The sequence below is a fragment of the Dryobates pubescens genome, chromosome 31, assembly GCF_014839835.1.
Source record: "Dryobates pubescens isolate bDryPub1 chromosome 31, bDryPub1.pri, whole genome shotgun sequence".
Taxonomy (NCBI): domain Eukaryota; kingdom Metazoa; phylum Chordata; class Aves; order Piciformes; family Picidae; genus Dryobates; species Dryobates pubescens.
The window spans coordinates 3,097,054-3,121,440 of NC_071642.1; the positions used below are offsets into that span (position 1 = coordinate 3,097,054).

The 24,387-nt window shown below is 54.4% G+C and overlaps 1 protein-coding gene across 4 annotated transcripts in view; it reads right to left on the minus strand.

The window, feature by feature from the left end:
• Positions 1-24,387, minus strand: part of CELF5 (CUGBP Elav-like family member 5) — a 40,104-nt gene that overhangs the window by 10,010 nt on the left and 5,707 nt on the right. For 2 of the 4 annotated variants that reach the window (XM_054174792.1, XM_054174794.1), the window contains exons 2-4: positions 21,581-21,663; positions 6,915-6,963; positions 840-968 (exon numbers count right to left, since the gene is read on the minus strand). In XM_054174792.1, the coding sequence (XP_054030767.1) occupies positions 840-968; positions 6,915-6,963; positions 21,581-21,663 (261 nt within the window). Of the gene's footprint in view, positions 1-839; positions 969-6,911; positions 6,964-21,580; positions 21,664-24,387 lie in introns of all 4 variants that reach the window. The other 2 variants (XM_054174791.1, XM_054174793.1) reach the window with 1 other exon arrangement.

Below are 24,387 nucleotides of genomic sequence, written 5' to 3' on the forward strand. Positions count from 1 at the left end.
AGCCTGGAGAAGAGGAGGCTCAGGGGAGACCTTACTGCTGTCTACAACTACCTGAAGGGAGGCTGTAGCCAGGTGGGGGTTGGTCTCTTCTCCCAGGCAAGCAGCACCAGAACAAGAGGACACAGTCTCAAGCTGTGCCAGGGGAAGTTTAGGCTGGAGGTGAGGAGAAAATTCTTCACAGAGAGAGTTGTTGGCCATTGGAATGTGCTGCCCAGGGAGGTGGTGGAGTCCCCATCCCTGGAGGTGTCCAAGAGGGGACTGGATGTGGCACTTGGTGCCATGGTTTAGTCATGAGGTGTTGGGTGACAGCTTGGACTCGATGATCTTTGAGGTCTTTTCCAACCTTATTGATTCTATGATGATTCTATTCTGAGACTAACTTGCTTCTGCTTGACCTTGCCTGCATTGCTTTGGCTAAGTCTAACAAAAAAATCTCTCTCTGCTCTTTTCTCTTGTCCCTTTTGGGGGGGAAGAGGGCAGGGAGGGAGAAGCTGTTAGCAAGCCCTGGTCTTTAGTCAGGGGGAGGTCCTTGTGCTGTTCATTAATGGTGAATACCTGTAAAGAATGTCAACACTGGAGATCTTGGACATATTCCTTGCCTTTCATTGTGGTTTTGCTTGGGAGTAACAGCTTTCACTTGCTTCCAGCTGAGCTGGTCTGGCTAATTTAATGGTGGAGAGTGGGGGGAGGAGGAATTTCCCAACCCACCACAGCCTGGCCGTGCTATGGCTTCACATAAAGGTGGGGTGGGGGGAAAGGAGTGCCCCCAGGGAGAGAGGAGGCACAGGTGAGTGCTACCTGAAGAGCAGGGAGAAGGGGCACACAAGAGGGGTTCACACCTTTGCTGTTGCCATCAGGTCCACGGAGCACTGTACATTCATCAATGACCCCAAAGGGTTCAAAGAGCCGGAGCACGTCATCCTCAGACTGCTGCTTATTTAACATCCCCACAAAGAGCTTCCTGTCCCCTAGGGGCAAACACAGAAACATCAACCTTCTATGAGGCTTAACAGTCCAAAGCAGGAGGAACAGGACACTTGGAAGCACATCACAGCCCAGTGTTGCAGACATGCCTGGCATGGGAAGGATTTGCCGTTGGCTGAAATGCTTCCAGAGGTGAGTGAATGCCAGGGGAGGTTCAGGCTGGAGGTGAGGAAGGAAGAGGGACTGGTCATTGGGATGGGCTGCTCAGGGAGGTGGTGGAGTCACCATCACTGGAAGTGTTGAAAAAGAGCCTGGATGAGGCCCTTGGTGCCATGGTTTAGCTGATCAGATGGTGTTGAGTGAGAGGTTGGACTCGATGATCTCGAAGCTCCTTTCCAGCCTGCTTAATTCTGTATTCTAGTCTCTATTCTGCAGGGTCCTCTCAAGCTCCTCATACCTGCAAAGGTTGCTGTGGCTTTTCCCTGTCCTACCTTTCCCAAAGGACTAAAAAGACACAAAAAAAAGAGATGACAGAATACAGAATTAAGCAGGTGATCTCCTTCTATTCCTCAGCACTCTCCTTTGTACCATCCCACTCGATGATCTCAAAGCCCTTTTCCAACCTGGTTCATTCTATTCTATTCCACTCTATTCTATTCCACTCTATTCTATTCCACTCTATTCTATTCCACTCTATTCTATTCCACTCTATTCTATTCCACTCTATTCTATTCCAACACATGGTGGTAAGAGAAACTGCCTGGGCAACTGTACCCTCATTGTGCAGTGGATGAAGTCCAGGAGGTACCTTAGGGGAACACAGAAGATCAACCCAGGCAGGGTGAATAAATTCCAGGACCTTTGGCTTCTGGACCTTTTTCCTTCTCTCCAAAACCCACTGTTTCTTCAGCTGCTATGTAAGCAAGCATCTTGGCCTTAATTTGCCCTTCTCTCCTTCAGTCTAACCAGGATGTCTCCCAAGATGTCTTCTAAGGCCTGGATCCCAGTTTGCCTTACCATAGGATCAGCTGGCTGAGGGCCAACAGCTCCATGGGCCCTACTCCTCCCTTCTCCAAGGGCTTTTTGTACCCATGTCACACTGGTGGGGGGGTGGAAGGCTGCCAACACATTTGAGACTGACTTTGAGCTCAGGGCCCTTCTGGCTTCCTCCATCAGCAGGCAGGAGTGAGGATTATGGTTTTGTGGGGATGGCCAAGCATGGAGGTGGGGAGGAAGATGCAGAGTGCCAGTTCTCTGCCCTCATCAGTACCCACAGGGGCCCATCACACAGCCTTGTGCCACCCAGTCAAGCACAAACACAGCAGTGGTTGCAGCAACATCCTCCACAGATTGCTGTGAGCAGCTATTAAAATAGCACAACATGAAAACCTCAGCCTCATGCCAGTCCAAATCTCCACTTCAGCGAGGAGACAGTTGTGCCAGCTAGAGAGCCAGCCCTCCCCCACTGCCCCACACTACCCACAGGAGTGAAATCTAGCAGGAGATGGCTCAGGAGGAGCAGGGAGAGAGGATTCCTCCTTGGCAGCAACGGGATCAGAGGGACTGGCTTCAAACACAGCCACTGGAACGTGAGGCAGGTCAGGGAAAACAGCAAGGAAGCTGCTAGCTGAGAGTGCAGTGACCTGAAAAACAACAGGTCTTGCAGCTCTAACAGCAGAGCAGGCTGCAGGGGTGGCTGTGTGTAGGTATGGCACACTGTCCCTAAAGCCCCCTCAGCCCCTTCCTTGCCCCCTTTTTTTTGCCTATGAGGATGTTTCCCACCCGGGAAAGTAAGGAATCAGCCTCCCCTCTGCTGCTCTCCACAGGCAGACACACCTGGGAACGTGTCCGGGGAGGCTCTGCATGTGCCACGGCCCCTTGCAGGCAGGCAGAGGCACACTCCCAGCACACAGGGGCCTGCATGCACAGGAGCATGCTTGCACCTTGGCCTGGCCCCAGCAGGTGCCTTCAGCACCAACATTCCTCGGGGTGAGCAAGAGGGAGGTGCAGGCAGATGCATTCCTCCCCCATGCAGAGCCCCCAGGGAGCCGCCTGGCACAGCTGCAGCACCCTCCCTGCAGGAGGCACCTGGCACGCATGCAGGAAGGACACCACAGCCCCAGGGTTAAAAGTGCTGCACCTAAGGCTTTGCCCTCCTGACTTTTAGCACTGGACAGGGCTGAAACTGTGTCAGTTCCAAAGGCCAGGTTGCCAGCCTTCCCCCATTTCCCTGCATAACTGCAGCTGGGGGAATCTCATCCCCTTCCATTTCCCCGGCGCTTCCTTCCACACTCCTCCATGCCCCCACGAGGCAAGGGCTGCATTTTGGAGACAACTCTTTCAGCTGCTTGAGTCTGTCACAAAATTTGCCCCAGAAAGGCCCAGCCAAGGCACAAAGCACAGGAGCTAAGCAGCCAGGAGCTGTGCAGCTGCCTCCTCAGCAGCAGCACAGCATCTGCCCCCACCCAAGGGCCAGCTGAGAAACGCTGAGCTGCCTCATCCCTCCCCCAGCCCTGCACAAGGCCTTTCACCTGAGGGCTGCTGTCACCACTCCCCAGGCAGCCTACCCCAAGTCACCTGAGCTTCCTCATGCCACTGCTGTGCATCACTGGGCTCCTTTCAACCCCCAGCAGGGACTCCCTGCAGCGCTGGGAGATCTTCTCTCCCCCACTTGCTGCAACAGCACAACCTCCTTCTGCCATTTTTTTCCACACCCCCCTCTTCATTTTTTTTTCCTCTCCAGCTCTTGTTTTTCACCCTCTGATTGGCAATTTCCCATGCTGTCCAGCAACCAGGAAAATTGTCTCTGATCTCTGACTGTTGAGTTCCCATGGAAACATGCTCTGGGCACAGGCAGGCAGGCAGGCAGCAGCAGGAAGGCCAATGCAGTGCAAGCTGCTGATGAAGACACCACAGGAACAAGCAAGGGGTTAAGGCTGAAGGCATCAACCAGGAGAGAGAGAGAGAGAGAGAGAAGAGCACACAAGCACTGGACACTGCTCCTCTTTAAACCCAGTGGATCTAGGTCATCTGGCCAACAGCTGTCAGCAGCAAGGATGAGGGAGAGGGAGGAAGCCTGCTCCAGCACTTGGGCTGTGGACAGGACGCATCAAATCTCCTTGGGTATGCAGAAAGCTTCCTTGTCTCTAAGGCAGTGCTAATGGGCTTGGGCTAGCTGTCATATCACATCAGTGCAGCAGAGTGCTCCAGGTCTCACAAGAAGCACAGACAAGCTCCTCTGCCCCCTCACTCCTTCTCCTTCTGGCACTCCCAGGCTCACAGAGGCGTGAGGGAAAGGAGGAAAGAGCTGACAAAGCCTGCACCAGAATCACAGGTCCCCCTCTGAACTAATGCAGATGGAATCTTTGCACCAGAGAATCCCTTCTGCAGGGAGCAGCAACACTGAGCACCCACACAGCCCCTGCAAGGCTTGGCCCAAACTGCCCCTTTGGCACAACCCCCCCAGCATCTCTTAGAGCAAGGGAGAGGTTCTGGGGCAGGGGGCTTCATCTGAGAGATGTCAGGTCCCTGGGGAGGATAAAAGAGGTTCCCCCTTCAAGGATAATGCAGAGCAAAGCCTCACTGATGCATGCAGCTGTTCCCTTGAGAAATTCCTAATCCAGGCAGTTCTGCCCTGCCCCAAATCTTTCCTTTTACCTCCTGTCATTGTGGGGCTCTTGCTCTAAGGAAGGACTCTTCCCATATCTGCAAACTTGCTCAGCTTGAGGTGCACTCAGCAAAGAAACTGTGAAGAAAACAAAGCTGCAGTGGCCACAGCCTGGATTGTCTGCTCTGGTTTCACTGCTGTCCAGAGAGGGCTTCATGCAGGGGCATCAGCTGTGCATGGCAGCCTGTGCCATCCAGCCTGGGGGGCTTGGGAGCTGCCAGTGTGTACCTCTGAGGGGGGTGGTGTACCTGGAAACAGGGGGTGAGCCATTTGGAGAACCTCTGCTATGAGAATAGGTTGAGGGAGCTGGGGTTGTTCAGCCTGGAGAAGAGAAGACTCCAGGGAGACCCTGGAGCAGCCTTCCAGTACCTGAGGGGGGCTACAGGAGAGCTGGGGAGGGACTTTTGACAAGGGTTTGCAGTGACAGGATGAGGGGCAATGGCTTAGAGCAGGGAGAGGAGACTGAGGCTGGAGATTAGGAGGACATTCTTAACAGTGAGGGTGGAGAGAGACTAGCACAGGTTGCCCAGGGGAGGTTGTAGATTTCTCCTCCCTGGAGGTGTTTCAAGGCCAGAGTGGATGAGGCCTTGAGCAACCTGGGCTGGTGGGAGGTGACCCTGCCCATGGCAGGGGGGTTGGAACTGGTTGGTCTTTCCTAAGGTCCCTTCCAACCAAAGCCATTCAATGTATCTATGAATCTCTGAGATGTCTGGCAGCAGTCATCTTCCTTCATCTCCACTGCAGGCACCTCTAAAGGACAGCACCTCCAAAGGCCTCCTCACCCACTCCTAGCATCACTCTTGAGAGTGAATCACCCTGAAGGCACTGGTCTCCTTTTACTGTCTGTAAGATGGAGAAGGACTTTAAACTCAACCCTGCAGCCAGGGGCTGCAGTAAGGTGAGCTGAATTGAGTCATTCATGCTTGAGACAGGCTCTTTCCCTTGGGGGCTGGAGCCACAGGTCTTTGTCTATAGGTGGCATGTCTGAGACTGTCAGGAAGAAAAACACCCAGAATGCAGTACAAGCCAGGTGTCAGCCCTCAAGTAAATCATGAGGAGCTGCAGATTCCATGTGGGAAATACAATCAGCTGACTTAAACAGAGCAGTTTGCTTTTGAAGGAGATCACATAAACACTTCCCTGTGAAAAACCTCCCTCCTGTTCCTGCCAGTGAAGGAAGACATTCTGAATTGTTATGAAAACTAACCACTAAGTGTTTGGAAGTGACCCCTGTGGAAAGAAAAAGCAAACAAAAGCCTTCCAAATCTCAAGCCAGCATGCAGGACCTGCTGCCCACCAGAGCAAACAGCCTGACACAAACCCTCCCCCTCCCCGCCCCTGAGCTCCTCTCGGAGGCAGCACCGACAGCACAAGGTGTGGAGAGGCAGAGGAAGGGATGGAGAGGAAGAGAAGTGCACAGGGAAAACAAGGAGAAGCAGCAGAATGGGTTTCTCACTCAGGAGAAGGCTGGAGTTGCAAACCTTCTCCACCTGGAGGAGGCATCTGAGCTGCTGTGAGCTCCCCATTCCGTTCGCAGAGATCCCTCCAGTTCCCCATCCTCCCTCGCTCAAGCACTCAGCACACACAGCTCTCACCCAGCTGGTCCCCTGCAGGCTGACAGCACCTCCATCTCAGGCCTAAACTCAGCATCCTTCCTCTCCAGACACTGTTTGCCCATCACATGCTATTTTCTGCAACAGCTCTTGGGCCCTGACAGCGTGGTGGGGGCTGCTGCAGGACTGAGAGTGGAGAGGCTGAGAGTGCAGCAGCCATGGGGGAGGCAGAGGAGTGAGCTGCAGACAGCAGATTCAGCTACAAGCTGAACAGGTTAAAAAGCCACTGCTGCTGCTGCTGCTGCTGCTGCTGCTGCTGCTGCTGCTGCTGCTACAGGGATCTGCCTTCCACTGGGCTGACCAGGTGTCAGAATTCAGAAGCCTCTTCACAGCTGCTTACACCCTCCAGGGCCCTTGGTGCCACAGAGCAGAGTGCATGCCTGCTTCAGTGACCTGCTGGGGGAGGGCAGGGGCAGACACAGACCCTGGCAGGCTAATAGGGCCCTCAAAGGGCTGGACAAGAGTGGGAGTGGGCAGCCACAGCGATGCCTTTAGCACTTGGGGTGCTCCCAGCTGCCTGCTAGGCCAAGCTGAAGGCTCTGCAGCAAAACCTATCCCTCGCCTCTCCTCCTGCCCCTCCCTGCCACACACATCCCCCTTCAGACAGACTGTGGGGAGATGCAGGCTGGGTCAGGACCCCATCTCTTTGTTTGGTCCCTCCTGACAAGCACCAAGGCACCAAAGGAGAAACAAGGAGAGATGACAACTACCTCCACGGCTCTCGCTGTCTGCGGGCTTCACTTGAATCGGGCGCGCCATCTGCAATGGAAGAGAAATGCAGAGGGTTAGAGCTTGGCCCATCTGCCTGGCACACAGCACTGGCACCAGGGTGCCCCTTTCCTGCCTGCTGTGCAGAGCAGGGAGAGTGGCAGAAGGAAAGCCAAGACATTGTGATGGCAACCAGAACCCTTTGGAGAAGGGAGCGCAGGGATTTCAGCCTTCTGAGGAGGCAGTCTGGCTCTCTGCCCTGCTCAGCTGCTCGCCTGCTGGAAGTGCCCACAATGCAGAAACCTCCTCCTCCTCCTCCTCAGACCCAGCAAGTGGCAAAGAAAGGACTCCAAGGAAGCAGCTCATCACTGTGAAGCTGGAGCCTGAACAGTGGTCAGGGTGGCCTGAGGTGAAATTCTGCCTGGAAGCTCCTCCTTTGCCTGCTCTGCCTCACTGCAGATGTAGACTCATGGAAGGGTCTGGGTTGGAAGGGACCTCCAAAGCTCATCCAGTCCAACCCCCTCTGCAGTAAGGAGAGGCATCCTCGACTAGACCAGGCTGCCCAGAGCCTTGTTGAGCCTCACTTTGAATACCTCCAGGGATGAAGCCTCAACCACCTCCCTGGGCAACCTGTTCCAGTGTTCCACCACCCTCATGGCAGTGACATGGTCACCTCACCTAACTGAGCCACTTACTTTCCTTACAGGAGGGAGGACAGAGTGCCTCTGGGCACAGCTAGGAGCAGCACACCAAGCAGGGATGTTGTTTTCCCTTTCCCCAGCCCTTATGCAGTCAGAGCAGCTCTAAAGAAGGGCAGAGATGCTCTCCAGCAACATCTGTCCACGGAGGCAATGCTCAAGCTGAAAGCACCACAACTCCTCTCCCTTGTGTGTGGAGAAGAGCTGAGCTGCTTACCTCTCTTACACCTGGTTAGTGTCACCAAGCCTGAGTGGTAGCTCAGCTCACATGCTGAGAGGACTGTCCAGGTGAGACAGCAAAACACTGTTGCTGCATCAAGCAACCCAAACCCACAGCTCCAGCCCATCTGCAAAGCAGCACAGGCCTGCTGCAGGGCCTGGTGGTGACCTGTGCTGCCCAGAAAGGCAGGGGCAAGCTGTGGCCTCCTTCCCAGGCTAGCAGGATGCAAGTGAGCCACATCTCCTCTGAGGAGCAGTGGCCAAGGCAGACTTCCACACTCACAGCACAGCTCCCTCCACGTCTCTCAGCACCATTCAGAGAGGCTGAGAGTGACTTCCATCAGTGACATCCATCACAAAGCCCACACTGAACACTGCAGCTAAGGCCTGCACACAAGCTGCAGGTCCCAGGCATCCTCTGTCCCCTCTCCTGGGAAACACCCTCAGGAAAGACAGCAACAGCAGCAACACTGCAAATGAAATCAAGACATGAAAGTCACCAACTGAAACCTCTTTAGAAGCCAGCATGCAGAATGTGGCCCTGCTGTTGGTCTCCAAGGGGTGGCTGAGCCAGGCTGGCCAGAAACCAGAGGCAGAGCCCACAGTCACGACAGCTGGAGGAGACTCCTGAAGCAACTCTGCAGCTCCCTGGACAGAGATGCCAAGCACAAGGCTGCCCAGGGCATGGCACACCGCTGCTGAAGCCTGACTGCTGGGCACAGCAGAGTGCTTGTGGCAGCTGGGGGCTGTGAGCTGCCTCCCAGTGACCAGTGCATCTCAGGCAGGATGAACAGAAGCTAGGACCAGCCCCAAGTGATACCATCCCTGCCTCAAGGAGTGATGTGGGGCTGCTTGGCAGAGCCAGGGATTGGCTGGCAGCTGCCCAAAGGAAGGCCAAGCTGCTGCCATGCTGCACCTCAGCTCCCAGGACTTGCTGTGTCATTTGGAGGAGAGGGAAAGGCTGAGGGTCCCTTTCCCACTCCTGCCCAGCTGCAGGGGTTTGTAGAGCTCCTAACACCACAGTGTGCTGCCATGGGGCCCCAGCCTGTGCAGCACTGCCACTCCTCAGCCCCTGGGCTGCTGCTCCCCCGAGGAGCTGCCAAGCAGCAGGCATCTCTTGCAGCCCATGAGCGGGGATGGGGGGCAGGGGTTCAGAAGGATGCAGTCAGACCTTACTCCAGAAAGCCTCTGACTCCCTCATGGAGAGGCTGTGGCTCCTATCACTGCTCACAGCCTCTGGCAACCTGCCCCTGCGTGCTGAGGCTGGGGGTGTTTGGGCAGCAGGCTGGGTGGGAGAGGGCAGGCAGCCCAGATGTGTGCTCGGAAGAGAGGGCTCAGTGTGGAGCCAAGAGGGGCAGCTGGCCACCTCGCTCCCCACTGCTCCCACAGCACTGAGAAATAGCTTTGTTTCTACTCAGGATGCAAAACCAGGATTAAGCTAAACAGATGGGGAGGGAGCTGGAGGGACAGACTCGGATCTCGGTTTCTATGAGGAGCAAATCCATATGGGGGAAGGGAAAGAGGGAGGGAAGGAGGGAGGGAGGGAAGGAGGGAGGGAGGGATGCTGTGGAAGCCAAGAGCATCACACCCCCACGTGAGCATGGACCCACCCAGGGATGCTGGGGCTGAGGGCTTGGGGCATGGAGTTGGAAAGGATGGGGGGAGGTGAGGGGGGGGGTGGGTTAAGTACCTGAGGACATCTCCCTGTCCCCTCCCCCAACAGGGCTGTCACTCCACTTCCCAGCACCTAGGGTAAAGGAGGAGTTGTCATGGAAACGGTTATTCACCACACGGAACCTGACATTTGTGGTTGCCATGGAAACCAGCTCTTGGGGGCATTCCCTCTGCTTTGCACAAAAGAGACATTTTGATATGATCTCTGGGGAGGGGGCCCCCCTCTACCCATCTGTCCACCCCTCTCCTTCCCCCCCCTCCCCCGCCCCCCCCCAACCCAGGGACTGCGATGCAGCCAAGGGTGTGCTGCAGGGCCTGCCCCCGGGCCGGTCCCCGAGGCTGGCCCTGGGACCCTGCCCGCCAGAGGAGAGGACACCCCACAGGGCCACACACAGACACAGAGCAGGGCCACATGCCCACGGCAGGGCCGTGGCAGGATGCCCACAAGACAGCGCTGGCGGGAGAGGTGCCAGAAGCGATGGCAGCAGTGACGTGGGCTCGGCGCTGGTGCAAGTCTGGAAGCAGTGTCTGGCTGCAGTGACAGGAGGAAGGGGGAGGGCTGCCCGGGGTGAGATCGCACATGTGGGCTGCTCTGCGCTCCACAGCTGTGCCAACAGCTCCTCTCCTGCCTACCTGACACGGCCCCACGGCAGGGCTCAGGAAGAGTGCCCCCTCTGCCCCCCTCTGCCCCCCTCAGAGCCAAGTCCTCAGTCGAGGGCTGCCCGTTTCCAGAGACCTTGCCAGCTCTGAAAGCCACCCAGGGACCTGAGGTCTGGGTCTCTGGGCTGGTTTGCATCTGCCCTACGAGATGATGTGGGGAAGGAGGAGAAAACAAGGTACAAGAAACGTGTCCAGATGAGGAGACTGGGAGAAGAGCAAGAGTCTCTGCTTGCTCCAATGGGAGGACGCCCAGCTGAGGCCAAGGCAGGCACGGTCCCCCTGGCAGAGAAGTGGACACCCAGAGGCTTCCACAAGCAGGACACCACCACTTCAGCCCTTCTAAGTCCCACCCTGCCACCAGAGAGGAACAAAACACCAAAGGCCTCTCAAGCAGAAGTCTGAATCTACAACTGTAAGGAGTCCACAGCTGCTTCAACTCAACAACACAGGTTGCAAGCTGTGAGAAGAGTCCTTGTGAGGTCCTAAACTTTGCATACAGCTCTCAGAGAGCTCTGTCTCCCCACAGCAACTCAGCAGACAGGAAGGATGGTCATGAGTTACCTCTTCCATTTGAGGGAAGAAGGAAGAGAGCAGCCAGCAGGAGAGCAAGGAGGCCATGCTTCTGGCTTGCACAGCAGCCTCTGGAGGGCCAAGTTCTGCTGGCCTCCAGGACACCATCTCAAGCTGCACAGTAATCAGAGACCACCTCTGATTCTAAGCAAGCCATATCTGGGCTCCAACTCCAAGAGCCAGGATGTGCCTGCCATAAATTCCAAGTGCCAGGCAGCTGCAGGGCCATGAACAGAAGCCTGTGAACACATGTGTGCCACAGAGAACCTGAGTGAATGATTGATGAGCCTCTACCTGCCTGGCTAGCTGAGCTTTATTTTCCTCATTAAATTATTCAGCTGAGCATTCTTCTATTTCTTCTTCATCACTGGAGAACAGCACATTAATTAATACTTAGCATATGCTGCCAGGCCACTACAGGCCAAATGTCCCCCCTCCTGAATCCCTCACCCCCACACTTCACAGTCCTTCCTACACACAGACCGAGAGCTGTCAGCTCCATGAGGCACCGGACTCAAGAAACCTTCTGGAGCCACACACAGCAATGGACACCAGATGGGCAGCACATGGGAGGGGGCAAAGCTCCCACTGCCCCCCTCTCCTTCAGCTTCTCCCTCCCAGTTGCCCTCCTGGTTGGATGCACACCTTCCCTTTCCAAGCACAGCTTTCCCCTCTGCAGCCTGCTGCTCCCACAGCTGATGTTTCTCTCTCTGCCTCACTCTCCTCCTTACCCCCACACAACCTTTGGTAGCCTGCTTGCTTTGGCACCACTGATGGGGAGCAGCTGGTGAGCCTGATGGGGCACCAAGCTGTGCTGACCACCAGACTGACTGTTAGATGCTCCAAAGCACAGCCAACCATGGCTCCTGCACAGCCCTCAGGTTGCAGTGAGGAGATACCAGTGGTAAGGGAGTCACTGCAGGCCAGAGGGGCCTGGGGGCTTCCCAGGCAGAGGCCTTGCTGGTGAATGGCTGGAGTACATCCCACCCCCTTGGATTACATCCCACCCCCAGCATCTGGTCAGCAGAGAGAAATGGGGAACCATGCTCTGTTTGGGATCCCACCTTGCTTTCCTAGAAATGCTCCCCTACCCTCACAGCTCTCTTGGGATCAAGGATCTAAGGACAATTCCTGGCTCCACTGAGGTCAGAGGAAGATTTGGTGGTGGTTTCACCATTCCTCACCCCCATTTCCCTCACCATACCCCCAAAAAAAGCCCTTCTGGGGGTGAGCTAGCCCCCCACATTTACACTGCTGCCCAGCATGAGCTGTCATCTCAGCAATCTGGAAGCCACACTCTCCAGCAGTGACCTTTAGCTCTTTGCTTCCTCAGCTTTCAAACTGCAAAAGCTGGATGGAGGGAGAAAGCCCCCTGGGATGGCAGGGCAAGCCTCTCTATTAATTAGGAGTAAGTGATGTAAAATAGCCCCTCAGGTGCAATGCAGGGGAATCTCTAAGTGTTAAGAGGGTCAGAGGCAGAGAACATGAAGCACACAATGCAGGCTGACTCCTCTGGGACGTCAGGAACCAAAAGGCATCCAAGGCTATTGGCAGAATCAGGTCCTAGGCTCTTAGGCTCTGCAAATTGTGGGCTGGTCCTCTTCTGGCCAGTTAAAAATGCTCTGCCTGAATAATCACAACCACTTCTAGCTGTGCAGAGCACATCAACCTCAAGGCTGATTTGCTCATTTGGATTCTGTTTCTGGTCAGGAATGCGAGCGGCGAGGGATTGGTGCCAGCATCCCTGCTCCAGCCTCCTGCCTGCCTCCTTCCACTGCCACATTGCTCAGTGCACCTCCATCCTCTCTCCAGGAGAACCACCCTGCCCTGAGAAAGGGGGAAATTATCTCACCCAGAGACCTCAGCAACGAGCACCATTCCATCACAGCTCTCAAGGCTGCTTATGGATTCACCCCATCCAATTCCCTTATGGAGGAGACAAGGATAATTATGAGTACTGTGTACCAGGTGGAGGAACCAAGGCACATGATGGTGAAGGTCATGCAGTAAAGCCTGGGACAGAAGCAGGATGCAAAGGTCCACAGTCCAAGCCACCACACCTCCTGCCTGCGTGGCTAAGGCCCTCTCTTTTTGCATGAGCATGGAGGATCGTTGGAGGACTTCACCCAGCTGCTCTGTGTCACCAGGAAGAGGATTCAAATTCTCCAGCTCATCACTTGGAATCAGAGAATTGTCAGGGCTGGAAGGGACCTCAAGGCTCAGCCAGTTCCAAGCCCCCTGCCATGGGCAGGGACACCTCACACTGCAGCAGGTTGCTCACAGCCACATCCAACCTGGCTGCAAACACCTCCAGGGATGAGGCTTCCACCACCTCCCTGGGCAACCTGTGCCAGTCTCTCACCACCCTCCTGGGGAAGAACTTCTTCCTGGCATCCAATCTGAATCTCCCCATTTCTAGTTTTGCTCCATCCCCCCTAGTTCCATCACTCCCTGACACCCTCAAAAGTCCCTCCCCAGCTTTCCTGCAGGACTTCTATTTCTTTGGGAGGCATTTTGCCTACCCCAGCACAGAGAGCAAATCAGGCAGAGCGTGGAAGCTATCCTCTCCCACCAAAGCTGAGCACAGGCAGGAGTCAGGAAGCAGACACCCAAAGCAGCACACAGACCACGACACACCACTGGCTGCTTTGCCTCTTGGATTCTCTGCTGTGCTGTGTTCCTTCTCCTTTAACACAGTCAGACAACCTTGTCTCCACCGGAGCTAGCGCTGCTCTGGGAGGCAAGGCAAGGAACGTATCGCCATGACTCAGAAAGCCTTTGTGTCTCCCTCCTATCTCTGTGGAAGTGACAGCACCATTACTGTGCATTAACATCAGACACCCAGTAGGGAAGCCAGCCCAGCACAGCAATTACAGCCCTGACTGTGGACCTGGCTGTTTGGTGGACACGTTTTAAGTGCAGCCTCTCAAAGCTCCATGGTCAGTCTGTCCTCGTGGGGCTCCTTCCTTGATGTCTCAGTGCACCACAGGGCACTGCATCAAGGAGGACATTTAGACAATCTTCCCTGTTCTGCCCTGACCTCTCCTTGTCACTTGTGATTAGTGCCACTGAAGGTGCAAGGAGCTTTTAGGTGAGGAGATGAAAGCGGCAGCTGGCTCGAACCCTTTTTGCTACAGGTGCCAGGACAAGGTTCCCCCAGAGGCCACAGGAAGAAAAATCCTGGGCCAAAAGCAGGTTGAGTACCTTTCTGGTTTCAAGCAGGCTTTTCAGCAGTGGAAGGAGCAGTATTTGGCCCCAACTATCCTCCTGCTCCTCCCCCAAAGTTCCTCTAAGCAAGTCCTTCAAGAGCGGAAGAGATCACAGAACCAGCCAGGTTGGTGATCTCTGAGGTCTCTTCCAAGTCCAACCTATTACCTAACACCTCCTGACAACTAAACCATGGCTCCAAGTGCCACATCCAAGCCTTTTTTGAACACCTCCAGGGATGGGAACTCCACCACCTCCCTGGGCAGCACATTCCAGTGGCCAATCTCTCTTTCTGGGAAGAACTTTCTCCTCACCTCCAGCCTAAACCTCCCCTGGTGCTGGGTGCCTGGGAGAAGAGACCAACCTCCACCTGGCTACAACCTCCTTTCAGGTAGCTGTAGAGAGCAAGAAGGTCTCCCCTCAGCCTCCTCTTCCCCAGATCATTTTGGCCACCAGAAAGGCACAGGCTCGAGGAGCCATGCACACCTTGGTCCTCAGGCCCAGACTCCTCTGTCAGCTGCAGGATCTTGCTCCAGCAGAGTCATACTGTCCTCAGCTTGCCCAAGGAGGCCTTAATCACAGAAGCTCAAAGGAAGGTAGAAAGTGCTTAGCAGGCCTACAAAAAGCAGGAAGATGCTGCTATGAGATGGGTGACCACTCTGAGGAAGTGTAGGAAAGCTGGAGAGCTGAAAGCTGGGAATGCTGCCACGCTCAGCTGGCTTTGATCTTCCTGTCAGGCTGCTTGGAGAAGGCATCCTACACCCATCCTTGCCTGCACTCACTGCTGCACCACTGCCCCTGCTCCCCTGGCCACCAAGCCCAGTGAACAGGCACGGGTGCTTCTCCATGAGCAAGTGGGAGCCTCCAAGGAGCTCAGCAAACTGGCAAAGGGCAGAGTGAGGGGCACAGGAAGCCTGAGCTGACAGCCAGCCAGGTCTGCAGAGCTTGCAGAGGCCTCCTGGCTGCAAGGGAAGGTTAACAGGCTGCAGTCAGTCTGGGCCTGGCAGTGGTGTGGACTGGCAGTGCCCCAGTGCAGCCATGCCCACCCCTCTTCTCCCTCCATGGCAAGCTAATTGCAGTGGCTGGGGAAGAGGTCTCTGCTCATTTAACACCCAGTGGTGGCTGCAGACAGGGCCAAGCAGATGGCAGCAAGAAGCCTCTGTCCTGACTGCTGAGCACAGGCCCAGTGTACCAGTTCCCATGGCAACCCTGAACAGTCTGAGCAGTGCAAAACCTCCTGCAGTAACAACATGCCCACGGGAAAAGCCACTGGAAATGGGCCTCAGTCCTCTGCCACCCTAAGAATCCCCTGAGCCCTCTCCTCTCTGGGCTGAGCCACAGCAGTCATGGCTGATACCAGACAAACTGCTTCACTCTGGCTGCGTGCACAGGCCCAGAGTGACTGCAGGATCTCCTTGGAGATATCCAAAACTCAGCTGAGGATGGTGATGAGTGATCAGATGCAGTCAGCCCTGCTCTGAGCAGGCTTTGGCCACAGACTCCAGAGGGCTCTTCCAACATGAAGCTGCTCTGTGATGCTACAGCCACATCCACAAACACTTGTGTGCCCTTACCCAAACGAGTGCAGAGTCATGCTCAGGAGTGTGGGTGCCTTTGCAGAGATGCAGGTCTGTGTGGGCTGGTGCCCAGGTGCCTATGTGCTCACAAGCACAGGTGCCAGCTCCAGGAGACAGAAAGTCTAAGCCCTGTGCTACAGGGAAATGTGAGCACCCAGCTGTGCAAAGGGCAACAGTCCTGGGGAGAAAGGGAGGCCCCTGGTGCACAGCACAGAGCCTGGGTGTGTGCTTCTGCCACTGTGTGGGAATTGGAGGTGATCTTTAATGTTATTATCCTCCCAATTCTGTCTGCAGCAGGAGCCAATGTTTGCCTTGGCAGCTTGCTCTCCCCCTGCCTCTTCAGGGTATGTACTTCGTAGGGCTGCTGCCTTGCCTCTCAGATAGCTCTCAGCCCCTCCAGCCAAACCTCCACCCTCAGAAGGATTTGCAGTTCTCTCTGCAGTGAGCAGATGCTTCTGTGGCTCCTCATCATGGGGCTGCTTTAGCTCAGGTGCCTTCACGTCCTGGTGCTGCCATTTCAACGAGCCAGCCCTGATGTGCTCCCTGTATTGCTGCTTTCTACTGATAACGTTGCCTGGCTCTCATGAATTTGCTGATACTGCCTGGCAAACCTGCAGGGTGGACACAAGAAACATCTCCCTGCCCTGCCCAAAGGTTCAAACTGCAGGGGCTACCTCTAAGATTAAGAGCCTGAGCCCAGCTTCAGCCCCCAGCCAAACATTCAGGCCCCCTCCACCACTGCTCCTCAGCACTGCCTCCCAGTTTTGCCAGCTACAGTATCCATGTAGTGTCCCAGCTAGCACAGAAGCCTAGAGTGGCTCAGTTTGGAAGGGACCTCAGAAATCATCTGCTCCAACCTCCCTGCCCTAGGCAGGGACACCTCCCAGCTAGAGTCATCAGCTCAAGTCCTCATTTCAGCCACACAGGTCCAGGCTGGTTTCACATCTATACTTGCACTAAAGACAGGTGAGGGGAAAATGAGCTGCTTTGACCTCTCTGCCAAACCCCCTCCAGTCACCTGTGTTCCCTCAGATCCTCACAGGCTGTGGATCCCGACAGATGGCCCACAGCGAGCCCTCGCTCCCGACAGCACAGGAGACAGCGTGCCCACGGGGATGCCCTCTGCTCAAGCTCTGCTGGGTCTCTGCATTAATCCTTGTGCCCAACCATCTGAGTTAGTGCTGCAGCATCTCAACCCCTGGTGCATTCCCAGAGCCTCTCTCTGCCATAATGCTGCTGCTCTCTGTAATTTTCCATCCCCGTGTCCCCGCGTTCCCAAGCCGTCGCCGGAGCCATGAGCTCTCCCCCTGATGGAGCCACATTTCAGTCCCCCCAGCACTGCTCTTAAACTGCCCATGGTCCCAGCTTGGATCAATACCAATTTCTGCCACTTACTTGCCTACCTTTCAGCAAGCCCTTCTTTGTTCTGCATAGAAATACAACTGTAACTGTACCTTGCCAGAAGAATTACTTTTTGAAGCCTCCCCACTCCGCTTCCTCCCTTCTATTCTTCCCCCCCCCCCTTCTCCTCCCCTCTTCTTCAGGAGCAATTTTATGCAATTTGCAACTGTCTGGCTGCAAATGAAACGAGACACAAAGCATTTCTGAGAAATATTGAAAAGCTGGCTGCTTTTTTTCCTTCCCCCCCCCCCCCCCCAAATTTCACTTAGCAAGAGGCTGTAACTTGGTGTGTGATCGCTGCGTGTCGTTAATAACCTCGCCGCTTCCCTTTCAGAGCCCAGCACAGTGAAGGCACAATCAGGAATCAAAGGAATGGCTTATTGAGACATAATATCGCTTCCCCAAGCCAGGGAAGAGTGTGCCAGGGAGTGGGGAGAAGGTGAAACACTTCACTGCTCAGCTGGCTGGCAGTGGAAGAAGGGCTCTAGGCTCCTGGAGAAGAGGAGGCTCAGGGGAGACCTTCTTGCTGTCTGCGACTGCCTGGAGGGAGGCTGTAGCCAGGTGGGGGTTGGTCTCCTCTCCCAGGCAAGCAGCACCAGAACAAGAGGACACAGTCTCAAGTTGTGCCAGGGGAAGTCTAGGCTCAAGGTGAGGAGACAGTTCTTCACAGAAAGAGGAATTGGCCACTGGAATGTGCTGCCCAGGGAGGTGGTGGAGTCACCGTCCCTGGAGGTGTTCAAGAGGGGATTGGATGTGGCACTTGGAGCCATGGTTTAGTCAGTCAGGAGGTGTTGGGTGACAGGTTGGACTTGGGGATCTCTGAGGTCTTTTCCAACCTTATTGATTCTATGATTCAGGAAGGAGTCTAAGCAGGGCTTTGACTCCCTCTGCTTCTCAGAGCCAAGCACTTTGCCTCTCCTCAGTCTCCACGGGTTGTGTGTCTTTCCCCCAAGGCCTGTGGATTCAGGCCACAAAGGGAGCTGGTTCCTGGTTTGTTCCTCAGGCAGCTCTGCCTCCATCTCTGTTGAGGCTTTGGAACCCATCAAACTGCTTTGTTTGGACAGTCAGACTGAATGCTGCAGTTGCCCAGCCTGTCCTCAGGGAGCAAAACTGGGCAGCACTAAACAGGATCTTTGCACATGCAGGATGGGAAGGGCAGGGAATAGGAACATGCCAGCCTGGTTAGGAGGTGGCAGAGAAGTGGCCATGGGGCTGGCACTGCCTATCTGCTGCACAGCACAAGCTGCTGTGAGCAGGGGGTGATGTGCTCTCCCCTCAGCACAAGTGCCCCCACTCCCCAGGCTGCTGGGCAAACCTTGTCCTGCTGCATGCCAGCCCTTTGGCTGTGCTGAGGTTGCTGTCCACATCTGAGGGACACCACAGTGTGTGGAAACAGGCTCCTTGCCCACACAGCCCCAGGGCAGGGCATTTTTCCTGCTTAGCCCAGCTAACAGAATCCTAGAGTGGCTCAGTTTGGAAGGGACCTCAGAGATCATCTGCTCCAACCTCCCTGCCCTAGGCAGGGACACCTCTCAACTAGACTCAGCTGCTCAAGTCCTCATCCAGCCTGGCCCTGAACACCTCCAGGGAGGAGGCATCCACAGCCTCTCTGGGCAACCTGTTCCACACAGTCTCACCAGCCTCACACTGCAGAGCTTCTTCCTCAGCCCCAGACTAACCCAGCTCTCACTCAGCTTCAAATGATTCCCCCTTGCCCTGTCTCTACACATGCTCAGGAAAAGTCCCTCTGCAGCCTTCCTGCAGGATCCCTTCAGCTACTAGAAGACAGCTCTAAGGTACCCCTGGAGCCTTCTCCTCTCCAGGCTGAGCACCCCCAGCTCCCTCAGCCTGTGCTCACAGCAGAGCTGCTCCAGCCCTTGGCTCATCCTTGTGGCCTCCTCTGGACTCACTCCAGCAGCTCTGTGTCCTTATGCTGGAGGCAGGACTGGAGGTGGGGTCTCAGCAGAGCACAGTAAAGGGGGAGACCTGCTGTCCACAGTCCTCTTGATGCAGCCTAGGACACAGCTGCCTTCTGGGCTGCATGAGCACACTGCTGGCTCACATTGAGCTTCTCACTTGGCATTCTTCTAAGCTCCTGAGTAAGCCTGGGTGATCAGATCCTTCTGCTAATTCACCCAGGATGAGCATCACCTCTCTGTACTAGGAAGCTCCATCCTTCCTTCCCCAAAGGAAGATTCACACATTTGTTACTTCCAGACTGCACTGAGAGCAACTCCCCAGCTCAGCAGGCAGGCAAGGCACGAGTTTAGGGAGGATGATACACAGCTGATCACCTCCTGGCTTTCTGTGAAACCAAGCTAGCAAAACAGGGCTGCAAGCTACCTCAGGTCACCCAGCCCACATCCATGCCAAGACTCTGCACATCAGAATGGTTACTACCAGAATGGAAGAGGCCTCCCCCTCTAAATGATCACTAAAAATGACCGAAAGAGAGAGAATCTCCCTGCCTTGGTCACTGAAGGTCTCTCATTTCCAACAGAGAGGCTAAATATGATGAAGTGGTGTATTGCCAGCCTGAAAACAGACAGCTCCAAATACAGCACAGCTCATCTTCATCTTAATCCTGAAGCTTAATTACACCACATTGCTCATTAACTGTCTCCAGACAAACATGTTTGAAAGTACTCAGCTAGCACAGGCTTCTTACTATTCCCCAGCAGTTTCTTACACCTCCCTTAACATAAAAAGCCTTGAGATCATCATAGCTCAGCTAAATTGCTGCTTTAAACACTACTCCATGCAGCACTGGGTAACCATGGAGAGCACAGACAGCAGAGAGCAAAACATGCAACAAATTCCTGAAGTAAAACTGCAGCAAAACTGAGGGCTTGTAGTGCCAGGAGGAGGGGCAGGGGCTTTGAGCTGGGAGAGGGGAGACAGAGACTGGAGAGTAGGCAGAGATTCTTGACAGTGAGGGTGGGGAGACACTGGAACAAGTTGTCCAGGGGAGGTTGTGGCTGTCCCCTCCCTGGAGGTGTTCAAGGCCAGCCTGGATGAGGCCTTGAGCAGCCTGGGCTGGTGGGAGGTGTCCCCAGCCCGTGGCAGGGCGTTGGAACTGGATGATCTTGGAGGTGCCTTCCAACCCAAACCATTCCATGATTCTAGGTTTCTATGGAATCACTTTGAATCTGCTGAGTGTCACATGAGCAACCTTTCAGAGTCCCTCTGCAGACAGGTCTGTGCTCTCCATCATGTTCCAGCACTGTACAATGACTCATCACAACTGCTCCTCCATCCTTTGCTTTGTTCTTGCAGCCTCTGTCAATCCTGCCCTGGACCAACACACAAATTACCTTGCTTTAGCCTCAAAAGCTGACCTTATCCCCTCACTCCAACACTCTTTGAGCACCTGGTTAGCTGCACTCTTTCCACTTGCTACCCTGAGGTAACCCAAACCAGTAAAGACCCTGTCAGGAGGCAATTAAAGTCACAGGTATTTTCTAGCCCTCAAATGCCCACACAGGCCCATGCCAAAAGGGAGCACAGGTAAGCAAAGGAGGAACAGGATGGGTGTGGAGGTGTTGAAGGGAGCTGGGAGAGGGGAGGGAAGCTGTCTGGACCTGTATGGGTTAAAAAGGAAACAGCATGGTTAAGAATTTCTAAGCCATCTCCAGAGAGCCCTGGTTTACATGAATTATTCTGCTGCCTTCAGCACTCAGGGCCTCCTATGAGCTCCTGTCTACAAGTACCCAACGGCCTCTGCCTGCTCACCTCCAAATGAATCCTTACAACATCAACCCCCTCAGAGCAGCCAGGCAACTGCCCAGTCAAAGCTCTCAAATCAGACCAAAATGGGAATGGCAACAATTCACAACTCCTTTCAGCTCACCAGCAGGGAGGCAGAGGACTTCCCTGCAAGGAGGGATCCTGTTCCACAGTGCCTGGCCTCCTGCATGCCCTACAGCACTTTGCTCCTATGGCCAGCTGTGGAGAGAGCAGGATCCAGGAAGAGACCCACAGCTAATTCAGCAGTCTTTGGCTCACCTCTAGAATCCATTTGTCTTCCAAACAATGGGATGTGGCAAGTGTTGTAGTTTTGAGGCTTTTTGGGGGGGGGGATTGGGTGTTTGGGTTTTTAGGGGTAGGAGGGGAGAAGGAATTTGTTGGTTTTCTTCCCTGAGATGTTGAGCCAACTCAGCCACTACCCTGGAACTCATCAACATGACCAAAAATGATCCAAAGGCCCTGCACAGAACCAGCCAAGAAAGTGTTCCAATGCCCTGCAGGGCAAGCACAGACTGGGAGTGGATGTATCAGGCAGTTCTGCACACCTGGAAGAAAAGGGTCTGGTACCTTCTCTTGCCTCCTGACAGCTTTCAGTGCAGGCTGGGCCCACCCACTTCACCCCAAAGGCCACAGCTCCCCAGTGACAGGTAGCTGAAGATGTCACATCACACCACAGAGCAACACAGGGATAGGCTTGGCTGGAGCAACACTGGGCAGCCTCAGCAAGGTGGATAAAAAGAGCAGCAGCTCTTGAAGAGCAGTGCTGTGCTTTGGCTCCCACATCCCTGTTCTAAGCCTCAAACTACTCTTCTCCTTCACAAGCAGGAACATTAATCTAAGCCACTTCTCGCCCTCACTCCCTCCCCCTGGCAATCCCCATGGCATGAACCCCAGGCACAATTCACTGGGACTTACCCCTGGCAAAGTCTTCTGTTCATGCAGTGCTGTCTGGGCTTTGATGGCAGAGTCTCTGGCACAGTATGTGAGGAATGCACAACCTGCAGTGGATACAGCAAGCATCAGGTTAGCCATGCAACTGCAGATGCAGGTCAGCACATTACTCTCTGGTAACAGCAGGTTACCCAAGTACAAGAACTGCAGGTGCTGCCCTGTTCCAGCAGGTCTCCATCACAACATTTCTGCCCAGGTACAGAGGAAGTGCCTAGGACAGCCCTGGGGTGAGACTTTAACAGGGGGTGAAGGGCTTGCTAATTAAAGGTGAGAATGTTATGTCATCTGGATGTGTCAAAGACTGGAAGGAAAAAGACAAAGAAACAACATTAAAGGACTTGCAGGCCCCATCCAAGGCCTGTGGAAGGGATGGAAGGGATCCCAGTGAAACAACTAGGTTTGAAATGGGTGTTGAATAAGGTGGGGAAACAACAAGGGAGCAAACCACAAGCTAGCATTGCCTGGGGGAAAACCAAAGATCACAAAAGATGCAAGGCCCACGATGATGATTGCTGCCAAAAAGGCAAGGGAAGGAGGAAAGCATCTGGGATTTCAGGCTCCTATGAAAGCTCCATGCTCCAGATTCATGGAATCATGGAAAGCTACAGAAGGCCTTTCTGTGCCATGCACACCCCCATCCCATGTGCACAAACACACACAAGCACACCGAGGGAACCAGGGAGGACAGCAAGCAGAATGCATTCTGCAAGGGCCAACTCCAGAAGCAGGGTGAAAAGCACAGGGAAAAGGCCAAATCCTGACATTCTTAGTCAAGGTTTGAGTCAACATCTTAGCCAAACACTGAAGCCAAGGGAGGAGGGGAGGAACTGTAACCCCTCCAGAAAGAATAGGGATCATCTTTGGGTGCTCTGATGCTAAGAATAATCAAATGCAACTAAGCAAAAGAGGAAAAAAATTTGGCTGGTTATCAAGAGCCATTTCCTAGCAGAGAGAGATTTATTAGACTGTGGAATGATCTCCCCAGGGAAGTGCCTGGAGCTCCGTCACTTGAGTTGCTTCAGATGAGGATGGGCAAAGCACTGGAGAATAGACTCAAAATGCTAGAATGCATCTGACCCCTTCACTCATCCTGCTCCTATTCACAGTGGCATTTCCCATCCTAAGCAAAGGCAGGGCATGGCCCTTCAGCTTGTTGCTAGAAGTCCACTGCAGTGCTGGGGCTGCAGATGCATCGTTGAGGCCCGGAGAGGCCTGCTCCTCCCAGCCACCTTCTTGTGCCTGGCTTGGGGTACTCCAAAGCTGCTACAGCTTTCCATGGATCCAAAAGTGGATGTAGGGCAGGGGCTGCCTACATCTCTCCCCTCCACCCCCGAGTGACTCCATGGTACACACCACTTTTAGGCCACGTGGAAGCCAGGCTCTCCAGAGGGGTTGTGGAGTCTCCTTCTCTGGGGACTTTCAAGACCTATCTGGATGCATTCCTGTGTGACCTGTGCTGGATTCCATGCTCCTGCTCTGGCAGGGGGGTTGGGCTTGATGATCTCCAGAGGTCCCTTTCAACCCCTAACACCCTGTGATCCCCTGATCCTCAGGACAATCCCAACCCATGGCAACAAGACTATGCTGTTCTCCCACCCCAACTCCAGCAAGCTGCAGCAGCTAAGCAAATCACATCTGTCCTCACAGCTCTTGCTAGGGGAAAAAAACACCCTTCACAAACAGCAGAGAAGCATTAAATATCTCCAACAGGGAATTAAGCTCCTGGGGATCTTATCAATGTCTATAATCATCTGAGGGGTGGGTGTGAGGATGAAGGTGCCAGGCTCTTTTTGGTGGTGCCCAGCGTTAGGACAAGGAACAACAGATAGAAACTGGAACCCAGGGGGTTCCACCTCAACAGGAGGAGAAACTTCTTTGGTGTGAGGGTGCTGGAGCCCTGGAGCAGGCTGCCCAGAGAGGTTGTGGAGTCTCCAGAGGAGGAGACCTTCAAAGCTCATCTGGATGCATTCCTGTGGGACCTGCCCTGGGTGATCCTGCTTTGGCAGGGGGGTTGCACTTGATGATTACTGAAGGTCCCTTCGAGCCCCTGATGATTGCTGGAGGTCCCTTCCAACCCCTACCATTCTGTGGTTCTTGCCCAGGTTTTGAACTGAGAATTGCTGCACCAAGGCCAGATGTGGGGTCACTGGGTAGTTTAACAAATGCAGTGAGGCCAGGAAGCATGCAGGTAACCTTCACTTCTCATGGCAAAGGCAGCTGGCTCTATTGGGGGGGGAGAAGCTCCCCTTGGCTTTCGTTTTCCCCTCACAGACTGCTGTGATGTGAAGCATCAGGAGAAGCCTCAGCAGCAGCTGTAGAGCCAAACACTGTTTCTAACAGATTTGGAGGCCTGGAATCCCAAATGCAAAAGCTTACTTAATTCCACCTGCTGCTCCACTCCCACTACTTTGCAAGACACACAAGACCCCCTCCTAAGATAAACAGGGTGAGGTTGAGGATAGAAAACTCTCAAGTCAGGAGTTGGGAATAAGCACCAAGAGTTTCAGTGTACCCTGTCCATGTGCAATGAAGACATCATCCTTGTCTCAGGAGAATGAGCCATCAAATCTTAGAAAACTAAGGACAGGAGAGGAATAAATCTATGGCCACCTACCTGCTGAGCCAGGCACTCAAACCTGGACCCCAAGCCCCAGCTCCAGGGCTCAGGAACATTAAAACTGAGGCAATACACACTGGCAGGCTCAAAACCTTCAGTCCATGGGAGAACAAGGATAAAAAAAAAAGGGGGGGGGATTGGACAAAGGAGCAGC